The sequence below is a fragment of the Mus pahari genome, chromosome 12 (genome assembly GCF_900095145.1).
Source record: "Mus pahari chromosome 12, PAHARI_EIJ_v1.1, whole genome shotgun sequence".
Taxonomy (NCBI): Eukaryota; Metazoa; Chordata; class Mammalia; order Rodentia; family Muridae; genus Mus; species Mus pahari.
Window position 1 is genome coordinate 4,716,757 of NC_034601.1, and position 14,141 is coordinate 4,730,897.

Sequence of the window (14,141 nt, forward strand, 5' to 3'; positions counted from 1 at the left end):
TGAGATGCCATCCTTTGAAGGGGGTGAAGAATTGGGTGATGTGCAAAGAATGGGAATGAATCTGGTTTTCTTCGAAATACCACACATCTCCTCTGTGGTGGCCACCACAGGCTTTGTTCTCTTGTACTGTAGGACCCCCTCGTGAGGAACTCCCTCGGGTCCTCAGGTCACAGGAGTCTGGGTGTCCCAGGGAAACACGACAGAGAAACCTTCTTGTTGTAAACACACGAGGTACTTTAATGGCAGAGCTCTGGGTGGACTCGTATCTCACGCAGGAGACAGAGAAGTCGACCCAGACCCTCAGAAGTAAGGGGTTTTTATGGGGTTAGGGTGGGGGGATGGGGAGAGTTGGTGCGGCCACAAGTGATTGGCTCATTTGAACATAGTAGTGAGATTACAATGCAGCAAGATAGTACGTGCCAGCCGGAGCGGCGGAATTCCAGAGGCCGGAGGCTTATCAGGGTCTGGGGGACATCTGGTTAGTGTGTGACCCTGAGTGAGCTGGGGGAGATGCCTTCTTGCCAGATGGTTTGCTGGCACTCCTTTCCCTGCACTCCTTTCCCTCAGCTCCAGCTGGCACTCCCTTCCCTTATCTTTATAGTCTTGTTGGCCGGGTGGGCTCCGTAAAGTCTGGACCTTGCCTTTTCACAGTGTTCAGCCTTGAGCCTTTGAATTTCAAACCTTACTCTCTTAGTTTTACATTCCCAAACTTTAAATCTGTATAATTTTTCCTTTCAGTCTCAAACATAGGAAGATGGGTGCCTGGCTGGGGCAACTGAGATAATTGCCTAGCTAGCTGTCAGGCAGAGGAACAGAAGACCCTCAGCTGCCCTAAGAGAACAAAGGCTCTTTACTAGCCACATTCTTAATGATCTGGGGAGCAGGTTTTGGGGAAGTGTTAAAGTTGGAACTCCACAGTACCTCTGAGAATCCCTGTGTCAAGGTCCTGCTGTCTTGTCTACCCTTGGTAGACAGCAGGAATTGTGAGCTTGTGTCCAGAGCTCTTCCTCTGCCTGGTTGGGGGCGGGGTGGGGTGGGGTGGGTGTACAAGTGAGATGCTTGGTTTGAGTGATTGGTTTGAGTGGGATCTTGACACAATCTGGCACAACCAAGGCCACAAGTCTCTGGCTTAGCATCTTTATTTTTTTTAAGATTTATTTATTTATTTTATTTATATGAGTACACTGTAGCTGTCTTCAGACACACCAGAAGAGGGCATTGGACCCCATTACAGATGGTTGTGAGCCACCTTGTAGTTGCTGGGATTTCAACTCTGGACCTCTGGAAGAATAGTCAGTGCTCTTAACCACTGAGCCAGCTATCTCTCCAGCCCCTGGCTTGACATCTCTAGAAACTTAGACAAACCCATTGAACTTCTGACCCTGTGAGCCAAGGCAGACCCTACTGACAAATTAAGCTAGATATAAAATACACCAAAGGTTGGGGATGTGGCCCAGTGGATCAAGTGCCTGGAACCTCGGGTTGGAGTTACAGCACAAAACCAGGCATGGTGGTGCATGTCTGCAACCCCAGTACTCAGGAGGTGGAAGCAGGAGGCTCAGAAGTGCAAGGTCATCCTTAGCTACATGGCATTGTCTTAAAAGGGGAGGGGGCTGAACATCTAGGTGGGTAACAAATGTGAGGGAAAGCCTTTGCTGTCACTGTCCCTGCAGAGTAATTCCCCTGGGAGGGTTGTGTTGCTTGGGTGTTGTTCATTTTTAGTGATGCAGGACATTGTGCTTACCAGGCAAGCATCGCATGGCTTCGTGACCTCCCCCAGAACAGATTAAAAGGATCTTACTTACAAGAGGTGGCTTTGGTTTCCTTCCCTGTCCATTTCAGATGAATTCTTCTCACCTTGTTGATCAAAACATTGAACTCCCCACCGGTCCTACTCCAGCTGCTTCTCCCATTGCACAGGGCAGATAAGAAGAAGCACAGGAACCAATTAGCATTTTAATTAAGGTGGGCAGGACTGAGCATTAGCTATCTGGATAGACTCTGGAATTACTGCAGAGCCAAGGCAGAAGTTCCCTTGGTTTACCATGCACTCTGCTGTTATTGATTTTAAATTTCTTTCCTTTCAGACCACACCTAAGGAAAAGGTCCCACCGGACTTCAGGCCACCTTTAAAGCTGTCTATTCTCAGCCAGTTCCCCAGTCTACCATTTTGCTTAGTTGGTTGCTCAGGGAAGGGGGAAGAGGGGTGGGGATTAGGAGGGCCTTGGGGGGGGGGGTGCGTTCATTGTTTTGAGACAAGGCCTCATATAGAACAGGCTGTCCCAGAACTCAATACATATCTGAGAATACCCTTAAACTACTTCTTTCTATGTACGCCTCCGTGCCGGGATAGCCAGCGCCACAATGCTTAGTTTAAGCACCACTGGAAATAGAACCCATGGCCTCACGCATGCTAGGTGAGCACTCTATCAACCAAGCTACCTTGACAGCTCTGGATTTTACTATGTCACAGGAATGGAACATCTAACACAGCCGGTGTCTGTTCTTTGTTCCTTCCTGTGTTTATCTATCATCCATTGAGAGAGCCTCTTGGCTATTTTGGACAGTGGTGCAATGAGCCGGTGAATGGTGTGTTTGAGTCCTGTTTTCAGTTTTCTTGTTATATAGTGTCTGAGTGGAATCTGTTACATGGCAATTCTGTAGAACTTCCTGAAGAACTCATAGACTCTTGTTAGAGTCTCTGTAGGCCTCCAAGCTGGACCTAGTCTCCCTGAGTGGTAGAATTACAGTAGTGTAGTGCTGCACTCTGTTTAGGAACTGTTATTCCCACCAGTGGAGAATAAGACCACTTCTACAATTTTTGAGCCAAATCTGAAGCAAGTCTTAATTAAATACTGGCCAGGCCTCTGGTCAGGTCCATTCTGGAGTTTCCAGAAAATGGTGACAAGTGACATTTCCCAGTGGCTTCTAAAGATAAACCCATAAGACTGAGAATTTCCCACCAGGTCCAGCTGGGAGGCCTACACCCTGATGGACCTCCTGCCTACATGGGATCAAGCACATCCTGTGCACTTGGGTCAGACCAACTTGTTCAGAGAGTGAAACCATGTGGCTTCCCCTAAACAGCCTCCAGCATTTCAGGAAGTATCTGTCCCTGGGCAAGGGGGGTCATAGGTTAGAGACATTTTTGTTTTATGGATCTCTTAGGCATTAAAACTTAAAGCATAACTTTGGCTTTCATGGAACCTGTAAGTCTGAGCCTACAAGATGGCTCAGTCAGGAAAGGCACTTACACCAAAACCTGAGAATCTAAACTCGGTGGCTGACACCAGATGATAGAAGGGAGAACTGACTCCTAGAGTTTGTCCTTTGACCTCTACTTCTCTATATGCACATGCTACACATGGTGGAAGGAGGGGTGATTTTTTTTTTTTAAGAACCTAGTAGCCCTTGCTGGCCCCAAACTCTATAATCCTGCAATAGTGTATTAGTCAGTTTTTTTATTGTTATAATAAAGCACCATGACCAAGGCAGCTTGCAGAGGAAGGGTTTATTTGCACCTATAATTCCGGAGGGATAAGGGTCCATCACCACCATGGGCTCCTATCTCAGGCTTGGCAGCAGGCAGGCATGGTGGCTGGAGCAGCAAACTGAGAGCTCATATCTAGAAGCACAAGCATGAAAGAGAGCCAGTGGAAACGGTGTGGGGGGTTAACTTGTCAAAGCTAGCCTCTAGTGACGTACTTCTCCCACAAACCCATACCTCATAAACATCCCCAAACAATGCCACCAACTGGGAGCTGAGTGTCCACAGACACGGGCCTCTGGGGAATATTCCAGTTTAAAGCATCACACACAGGCTCTGTCCAGTTCTGGCATTATAGATGTGCGATGTCATACAGGCGCAGAACCTGATCCCCGAGCATCCGCAGCAACATCAAGGCTGGGGATTATGGACTTATCCTCTGGCCTGCTCTACCCTGTCTCCCATGTCAATGTCCACAGCAAGCCTACTGTCTGCTCAGTGATAACCCTGTTGCCAAGCAGATGCACATCCTGCTCCTCTCAGAAACCTGACAGCATGGCTAGGTAGTCTCATTTCTTGGAGATACCTCTCTGCCACTCTGTCTCAACCCCCTTTCTTCCACGTTTGAAATCTACTTAGCTTTGCAGCTCGGATGACACCCCCCTGGCCTAATGGGGAAGAAAGCACTCCATCTTTCACAGCACTAGGCAATCAGTCATGATTCTATTCTGGAGTTGTTTGGTTGCAGGGCTTTTCGATGTATGACTGGACCTTGACTTTGCTATGTAGCCTAGAGTGGCCTTGAACTCGCCGTCCTCCTGCATCAGCCTCCAAATCCTGGGGTGGCAGGTGCAGCACCATGCCAGGTCTTCCGTTTTATGTTATGTGAAGTTCATTGTTGACAGTGATGAGGAAGCTTTTTATATGAGTGCCTTGCTGGGTTATTTTAAGAAGTTAATGACAGGGTGAACAAGGCACCTAGTACATTGGATTCCCCATCCCTTTCTCTGGTCATAGTCCTCGGCCAAAAAATTATGAGCATGTTTTACCCGTTTTTTTTCTCTTCCTCCTAAGAGATCCAGTGCCTTGCCTGTAACAGCTGCCTAATTAACTTTGGTTGATTGAATTAGTTGGCAAGAAAGTAAATGAACATGGACTCCTCTGATTATTTGAAAAATACATTGAGAATTGGTGACTAATGGAGATTGTTTTGTTAAAAGCTGAGCATCAGCTGCAGGGCACACAATGTCACATGTCACTAGGGAATGTTTTCCAAAGTAACTTGTCAATTGAAAGTGCATAGGTATGACTCTCACTTTTATGGGCTATTCAAACATTAAGCCTCAAGTCCTCAAGATACTTCTAAAACATACTTGATAGATGAAACTTGAATTATGTGATGATGTCTCAGCATTCTAGGACAAACGGCCTTAAGTGAGAGGTAGTGGCTGCTTTTTCTACATAGTTATTCTACTGCTGAATTAATAGGCCTGCCTTGAGTTGGATATTAGAAACAACTTTTAAAAAAACACATTAAATTGTCAAGAGAAGAAAATGGCTTCTATGTTAATTTATGGTCTCAATTTTAAAGCCTACTGTTTTCTCCTAACTTTTCCTCTTATGAAAAGAAATAAGATGGAGTCTCTGAACTGCTTCCTTTTTTAGAGAGACTCTCACTGTGCATCCTCTAGCTGGCCTGGAATTCACTATGGAGAGTAAGCCATAGCAACGCTGTGGTCTGCCCTCCTCTTCCTCCTAAGCACTGGGGTTAAAGTAACGAACTGTCATGTCCAGCCTTGACCTGCATCTATTATTATTGTTTTTATTCACGTCTTCTGTCTACTGTGGCTAGGTTAACTGAATAAATTAGTCTCTTACAAGAAAAGAAAGATTTGGGGGTCAGGGAGTCACTCCTGAAAGAACCCCTCCGCAGATCTGAAATGGGGTGAGCCCTGTTTGCTGGACAATGGAGCAGATGTCTGGAGCCAGACAGTGCGCTCTTTGAGCATTTCAGCCAACACTCACATGACTGCCTTTCCGCCCAGGAAGAGTTAAGATTTCCAGATCACAGTGGAGCTGGCTCTGGGGTGGATTCTCCCAGAGACAAAAGATAAGACTGTACAGAATTTGCTACTGTGTAGTATCCCTCAAGAACTCTCTGTCCACAAACAACAGAAACTATTCCAGCTCAAGCTGGCGAGCAAAGCAAGGGTGGTCAGGCTGCAAAGAAACTTCCACACTTGCTTACAAAGGTATCGCTCAGGTGGGAACCCCTTCCTAATGTTCTTCATGTTTCCTTTTGCATAAGGGGACATCAGTGAAGGCAGCACTATCTCTTCGATTACAGGAGAAGGGATTTCAGTGTGACACCACACCCAGCTTTTTCTCAAGGTCTCTAGGGATCAAACTCAGGTCCTCGTGCTTCTTGTTGAGCCCTTTCTCCGGGCCTCTGTTTTTCTGTCTAGAAAGTGGGTGTGCTCATCCTGTCAGAAGTGTGGAATGTGGAAAGAAAAAGAATGTAAATTAAAGTGTGTATTCTATTCGGCACAAAATGTGCTTGAGTAAAGAGAATGTTCGCATACAGCAAGGGGATTTGTATCCTAAGAGTCTTTTCCACAAAGTGGGCAATGGTGGGTTTAGAATGCAGAGGTGTGGTCCCCATGGGTCTAAGTCTGTGGTTTTGGTCTCTTTCAGGACAGCAGCAAGTGAAGGGGGCTCCTCTTCCTAAAGGAGGGGATCATGGCCTTCTTGTTGATTACCCGACGGCTGGCCTGCAGGTCCCAGAAAAACCGTCACCTCTTCACACCTGGTAAGCCCCACCAAAGTCCTGGTATGACCTGCTCCTGAAGAGACACCGTGCCAATGAGAGGTCTGTGGTCGGAGTCCTTGAGGATAGAAGGATCTGCCTGCTTCTTCCCTAGCTTCTTCAGTGAGACTATCACCATGGCTACCCCCAACCCCATCCATAGATGGACAAATCTCACGTAGGAAGGGAGTCGATGCAGCTCAGAGCCGCTCTGCTGAGGAAGGGTGGCCTCTAGGCCAGAAGGACCCAGAAAAAAAAAAGACACAGAGCTGTGGTTAGTGCCAAGGAGTACTGAAAGCCACACCAGTGAAGCTGAGGGGGTGTGTACCTCGGGGGCAGAGTGCGTTCTTAGCACACAAGGACACACAAAGGTTTAATCCCCAGCACGGTAGAAACTGGGGCAGCTGGGCTGAGGAGGTGACTCAACGGATAAGGAATTTACTGTGAGAACTGGAATTCATATCTCAACACAAAAGGAGGTGGGCGTGGCAGCCTGCTTATGTGTCCAGCCTTTAGGATTTAGAGAGAGGAGATCCCCAAGCCAGGGTAGAGTAGACAAATCAGTCCGGGGCTCATCAAGAGACCCTGCCTCAATAGAACTGAAGGAGACACCCCATGTCAGCTCCTAGTGCCCAGCACACACATTTGGACAGTTACACACATGCACAATTACACAATTACACAAATGGGCGAGGCGGTAACTACCCTTAATCCCAAAACTCAGTAGTTCAAAAGGATCAGGAATTCAAGGTCATGACCAGCAAGACTGCAAGTCCGAGGCTACCTCGGGCACGTAAAACGTGAATAAAAAGGAAAAAGGAAGCTGAAGCTGTAAGCGTGATGCCGATGGTCATATAGGTTCAGGACAGCCTTGCCAATGTAGTAAACCTTGTCTAAAAGGAAAGAAGGGACAGGGGGTGGGGGCTGGGGGAGTGTGAAAGGGGGAGGTGAAGAGAACAGTGCCCAGAGGGGACACACAGCCACCAGCTGGTCACTGTCTGACTTGAGCATTCAGACACTGAGCTCCAGCTGTGAACTCTGACCCACTCTATCTAATCACACACCGCATGGGGCTGTCTGGCCGTGCTGACCTGCAGCGAGTCATGAATTTGTCACCAAATCATTAATTTTACTTGTTTATTTTTGAGACAAGGTCTCTTGTAGCCCTATTAGCTCTGTAATCCCAGCACTCAGGACGCTGAGGCAGAGGGATCCTTTAAGGCGAGTCTGGAGAGCTACATGAGGACTTCTAGGCCAACCTCATAAGATCTTGTCTCAAAAACAAACGTCTGGACTCAGGTTGTCGGGCTTGAGTGGCAAGCGTCTTTACTAGCTGAGTCAACTCTCTGTTCTTAATAAAAAGGACTTGCCACATAAGCATGACGATCAGCAGCATTTAAAAGCTGGCTGTGTAAAAGCTGGGTACAGAGGCACACACCCGCTATGCCAGCATTGTAAAAGCAGACAGGAGGGTCCCTGGGATTTAGTCTACCCAAAGCATTGAGTTCTGGGTTCACTGAGAGACCCTGTCTCCAAAAATGAGGGCAAGAGAGATGGATATGCACTTCACACACACACACACACACACACACACACACACACACAGACTGAAAAAGTGAGAGGCAGGCAGGGTAAGGGCAGGGGGACCCCACCTGGGCTTTACCTTCCTGCTATGATATTTAAATGTCTTGATGTAAACAGCAAGAGGTTTAATCGGGAAAGGCCAGTGCACTGAGGACGACTCGTATCCCACGCAGGGGTAGAGGAGTTGACTCGAGCTCAAGGGGCAAGGGGTTTATAAAAGCAGAAGCCGCAAACACCTGGCATTGGGCTATAATGGGTTTGGCAAGCATAATGGGTTCAAGGAATGGTTAGAATATTCTGTATGAGCATTTCCTAAAACAATGGAGCAAGTTAAACTTCTACCTTGTGGTTAGTACATCCTAGAACAATGGGGTGAGTTAAACTTTTACTCCCTGCCATTAGTGAGGTCTAGTATGGACACACGTCTAGGGGTTTACATAATTTTTAACTCTTCCCTCTCAGGATCTTTCAGATTGATTTTTTAAAAGATATTTTTAACTGGGCAAGTGGTGGTGCACGCCTTTAATCCCAGCACTTGGGAGGCAGAGGCAGGTGGACTAGGCCAGCCTGGTCTACAGCCTGGACAGCCAGGGCTACACAGAGAAACCCTGTCTCCAAAAAAAAAAAAAAAAAAGAAAAGATATTTTTATTTATATGCATGTGTATCTGTGTATGTGTGCGCCTGTGTGCACAGGTATCCTCAGAAGTAAAAAAAGAACATAAGAACATAAATTCCATGGAGTTGGGATTATAAAGAATTATGAGTGGACCAAACTACTGAGTGCAACTACTGAGTCATCTTTCCAGACCCTAGAAATTTGATAGATGATAGGCTACGGATAGGTAGACTAAAGGTAGAACATAGATAGAAGATAGATAGATAGATAGATAGATAGATAGATAGATAGATAGATAAACAGATAGATAGATAATAGATAAACAGACAAACAAATGATAGATATAGATCGATCGATCGATCGATCGATAGATAGATAGAGGATAGATGATAGATAAACAGAAAACATAAATGGTAGATAAATAGATAGATGATACATAGATCAGTAAATGATAGAGAAGTAGATGACAAAGTGATAGATGATAGAAGATAGTAGCAGATAGGTAACAGATGGATAGTAAATGCACATATCCATCTCTATATAAGGGTAAGTGCAGCCTCACATATGTCCCACTATCCTCTACTCTGATGCAGTTACAAGAGTGTGGCTCAGTGAGAGACACTAGTTATCTGCGAGCATGCCAGGAAGGTTAAGATGGCAACACCACCAAGGGGACTCGTAGGAGTCACTGTCAGTCCTGGCATGCTTACAGCTGTCTGTTCCTCTGGGATGAGGCAGGCTTGGGCTCGAGGCCATCTTTGTGTGGCTGACCACACGCTGAACAAGGGTGCCAGTGGGACTTGTCTGGGAACGTAGCTCTCCAGTAAATTTATTACTCTGCCAGATGCCAAATGGGATTCCAACCAATGACTTGAGGCCAGAACTTTTTAGCAACAACAAAAGAATCTGTTAAATGAGGACCTCTTTCGTCTATAAATTTACCTTCTCCGAGAGAATTCTTTTCCTCCCTCCCTCCTTCCCTCCTCCTCCTTGAAATAGTATGACAGTTACTGTGTCATGTGTGTGGCATGTGTACAGGTGTGGACATATGTTATTATATCTGTGTGTGGAGACCAGAGGTTGATGCCAGGCTCTCTCCTCAGTTTCTGCCCTGTTTAGTTTTTGAGTCAGGGTCTCTAAATGGACCTGGAACTCACCCATCAGCTAGACCGGCTGGCCAGCATGCCCTGGAGAGCCTCGTGCTTCCACCTCCTCAGCACTAGAACTAGCCACCCTGCCCATTTGATTTGTCTTTAATGTGGGAGCTAAGGACGGAACTAAGATCCTCATGCTTGTATGGCAAGCACTCAAACACCTGAGCCCTCTCCCGAGACCCCATGATGGTTAATATTGACTGCCAACTTGGCAGGATCTAGAATCACGTGGGAGACAAACCCTAGATATGTCTAGGAGGGAGTTTCGAGATTAGGCTGGGGTAGGTTTCCAAAAGACCCACTGGACCATTCCAAGCACTGGGGTCCCAGCCTGAAGGAGGAGAAGGAGAAATCCAGCCGAGCAGCAGCATCCATCCCTTCCAGCCTGAGGATAGTGTGACACCACAGTCCTGCCCCTGAACCTGCCCCACCACGATGACTGTAACCCCTCCTCCTGTGAGCCAAAAGAAACCTGCTCCCCCTGAGTTGCCTTTTCCAGGAATTCCATCACAACACTGAAATAGTCGCTGATACAGACCGGGCCTCGTGGTAATTCCCAAACTGGCCTTGAATTCTTGGGGTTCAAGGGATCTCCTGCCTCATCTTCCCTGATGTCTTGAACTAGACGCATGACCTTGTACCCAGCTCCCCTCTTGGAGTACTCCTGGAAATGGGTGCACATTGTATCTTGTGCTCAGATGTGAGGATGCCCCTGAGCACCCTGCAGTGTTTGAGCAGCAAAGGATCACCAGCCAACATGTCATCAGTGCCAAAGTTCAGTGGCTCCTCTCTCTCTCTCTCTCTCTCTCTCTCTCTCTCTCTCTATATATATATATATATATATATATATATATATATATATATATATGATTTTACTTGGACTGGCTTTGTTTTGTTTTGTTTCGTTTCATTTCGTTTTTATAGGGGCTTTTATTGTTTTGTTTTTTGTTTTGTTTTGTTTTTTATATTGGTGCTTTGTCTGCATGTATATCTGCATACCAGAAAAGGGCATCAAATCCTATTATAGAGTGTTCTGAATGCTAGAAATTTTAACTCAAGACATCTGGAAGAGCAGCCTTTGGCCTTAACCCCTTGAATTTCTTTTTTAAGGTGTGTGTGTGTGTGTGTGTGTGAGAGAGAGAGAGAGAGAGAGAGAGAGAGAGAGAGAGAGAGAGAGAGAGAGAGCAGACTGTTGTGGTCTGACTAATGTGGGTGCCAGGAACCAAGCATTGTCCTCTGTAAAAGCTGCAAGCGCTCTTAGCAACTGAGCCATCTCTCCAACTCCTTAAAAGAAGGTTTTGGACTGGTAGGTGAGCTCGACAGGAGAAAGCATTTACCATTCAAGAGAAAAACCCTAAGTTCAATTCCTGAACCCACAGTGGAAGGAAAGAACCAAGCCCCCAAAAGTTGTCTTCATTGGCCCTGGCTTTTCCATTTTGGAATCTTTATTGTTCTCAGTGTCTAGCTGTCTAAATTTGTTCAGACGTGGTTATACTAAGGTGAACTTGTCAGACAGAACAAAGCTGAGGTCTGGTTCCACCTGTTAAGGACTGAGGGCACCTGTTGGAGCTGACCCTCCTTGTATCTTGTCGCCAAGGGTCTCATTTGTCTTCTGTATTACAGGATCCAGATATATCAGCCAAGCCGCTGCCAAAGTTGACATTGAATTTGATTATGATGGACCACTCATGAAGACTGAAGTCCCGGGGCCTAGATCTAAGGTAAGTCAACCTCCTGAAAACAAAGACCCAGGAGGCAGGCGCACGGGCTGCTTAGGGGGCACTTCCAGAGCCTCTACTAGAGACGTGCGTGAAATAAACCTGGCCATTGTGATGGCTCCAAAAGTGTTTCATGTCTGCCGTCATGAGGACATTGCCTAACAGCAGGCCATAGACTGGGACATGTGGCGTCCAGATTGCCCATGCATTTAGGGCTAACCAGCAGTTAGGTTGGTGGCCCGGTTGGAGTCATCTGCTGGCCTAAGCGGTGGCTGGCTGTCACCTGGGGTACTTTTGCCTGAAGTGGCTTGCCTCTGCTCCATGACTGCTCGCCCTCCAACTTGTCACCCTGGGCTAATTCTGATCTCACTATAAGCCCTACTCAGACTGAAGCTCCACACTGCCTTTCTAATGCCCCCACCTTTTCTATTGGCCAAAGCAAGATGCATGGCTGTCCAGAGTTAAGGGCTAGAGCCAAACTCGCAAGCAATGCCAGAAGGCACAGCACAGGGCCTGGACATCAGAGACCTCGGACTGACTTTGATCTTGAAGGAGAAAGAGAAATGTAACATAAAAACGGTGGTCTGTACAAGTGATAACAGGGCAGAATGGGGGACAAACTTGGGGACGGAGAGAAAGGAGCCAGAGGCAGGCAGAGGACATGGGAGCAGGGAGTGAGGGAGAGAGAGACAGTGAAAGCAAAGGTGCCATGATGAATTCATTACTCTGTATTCTAACCCAATAAAAAAGCAATAGTAAGATGTGATCTTCAAGCCCGACTTGAACAAGCCTGGCACGAAGCTGTTCACGCCAGGCTTGGTGGCTCACACCTGTAATTCCAGCACTTGGGAGGTGGAAGCAGACAAACCAGGAATTCAGGGCCTTCCTCTGCTATGTAAGGAGCTCAAGGCCGGCCTGGGACACCTGGGGGACTGTTTTCCTGAGACAAATAGAAGAAGCTATCTTCTGGGTAAGAGGCCTGGTATAGACCTTCCGGTGCGTCAGGGATTTTTCTTCTCTAAGATTTAACAGATTTTTATCCACAGTGGGATGCTGTCTTATTTACTGTAAAAAAAAGATCATGCCTTTTGCCACAGTTGTGGGAACAGGGATTGGGAAGTGGGGGGAAGAGTGGGGATGAACCCACGAAGATGCCTGCGATTCAGGCTCCAGAGACCAGAATCAGAGTGCAGATTTAACTTCATTTTTTATTCTATAAGCTTATATACAGGGTATATAAGCCAACTAGGGTATGTTTATGTATTCAAGGGCAAATGGGGTACAACCTGTGCTGTAGCCAAATCTGACTGGCCTGTCCATGATCCTGTGGGGGAGGGGCCAATCCCCAGGGGGACTTCTATGAAGACAGGGGAAGCAGCCACCAACTTGGGTCCTTTGTGTTGTCTCACTGGTATGCTGGGAGCTGTGTCAGATCACACACTGTGTACTGTGGATCAGGATCCTCCAAGGAGTGTGAGGAGCTTGTAGTGCTCCACTCTCCCACCCACTTCCTCCTCCACCAAGTTTATTTCCACATCTGCACCCCACTCCCCAGCACCTGCTGTATGAGTTCAGAAATATTCGTCTTATTGTAAGTGTTTATCTTTCTGTTGGATGTTTTTTGTCAAACAAAAGGAGAGTGCTTTCTCATGCATATTTCTGTTGGGGTGGATTCTAATTTAATGGAGAAATGCCTAGAATAACTTTTCATATTTTTGTTGTTAATATTATTTTATATTTTTGTGTGGAAATGTGTAATGTCAAAATGCTGACTGCTGAAGACTTCTTCATGCTGAATTATTTTGGAGGGTGGAATCCTGTTAATATCAAGCAACTAGCTTTCTAGTCCCAGTTGCTGTTTGAAACTGGGGAAAGTGAATTTTAATCAGAAGTGGTTCTTTGTTGAGAAAATTAATATTATCAGTTGATTTTACCTCCAGCTCCTGATAAGGAGGTTACATCTTTTCTTTTTGTTCTCCCCAAGTGCTGGAGGTCAAACTTTGAAATTCAGGGCTTCGTGCCCACTTGACAAATGCTTTTGCACTGATCTTTGAATTAATAATTTTATGTGACTGTAAGTCTATGTACCATGTAGGCCTCATGTCTGTGATGAATGGAAGCCATGACTGCAGCCCTTGGAACTGGAGTTACAGACAGTTCTGAGCTGCCACATGGATTCTGGGAACTGAAACTGGTTCAGTGCTCTTAACTTCTGAGTTATCTTTCCAGCCTGACTAAGCTATTTTAAAATGAGAATAGGGGATGGCAAGGTGGCTGTGCAGTTAAGAGCTCTGGCTACGCTTCCAGAGGTCCTGAGTTCAAATCTCAGCAGCCACATGCTAGCTCACAGCTACCATGCCATCTTCTGGCCTGTGGATATGCATGCATCAAAGCACTCATACATTAAATAAAGTTTGAATATATATTATAATATATAAATTATATATGTAAATAATATAATTATATAATGTCCATATATATATATATATATATATATATGAACATGGGTTGGCCCATGGCTGATAGAGGCACCAGCCATAAAGCCAGGATTGAGCCTCAGGAATCCATACGGTGGAAGGAAAGAGCTTACTCCTACAATTTGTCTTCTGACCTTAACATGTGGAGTGTGGTGGCTATATACCCACCAACAAACAAAATAAAATAAGTAAAAGTGTAAAATAAAACTAGAACTAGTGATGTATTTCAATGTAGAGCACTTGCCCAGAATATGCAAGACCATGAGCTCTAACTGCAGCACCACCAAAAAAAAAAAAA

The 14,141-nt window shown here is 46.1% G+C and overlaps 1 protein-coding gene across 1 annotated transcript in view; it reads left to right on the plus strand.

Moving 5' to 3' along the window:
• Abat (4-aminobutyrate aminotransferase) overlaps nt 1-14,141 on the plus strand; it is a 97,262-nt gene that overhangs the window by 45,805 nt on the left and 37,316 nt on the right. Inside the window, exons 2-3 of the mRNA XM_021209242.2 lie at nt 6,182-6,296; nt 11,272-11,369. Coding sequence (XP_021064901.1) covers nt 6,227-6,296; nt 11,272-11,369 — 168 coding nt within the window. The 5' untranslated portion in view covers nt 6,182-6,226. The remainder of the gene's footprint in view (nt 1-6,181; nt 6,297-11,271; nt 11,370-14,141) is intronic.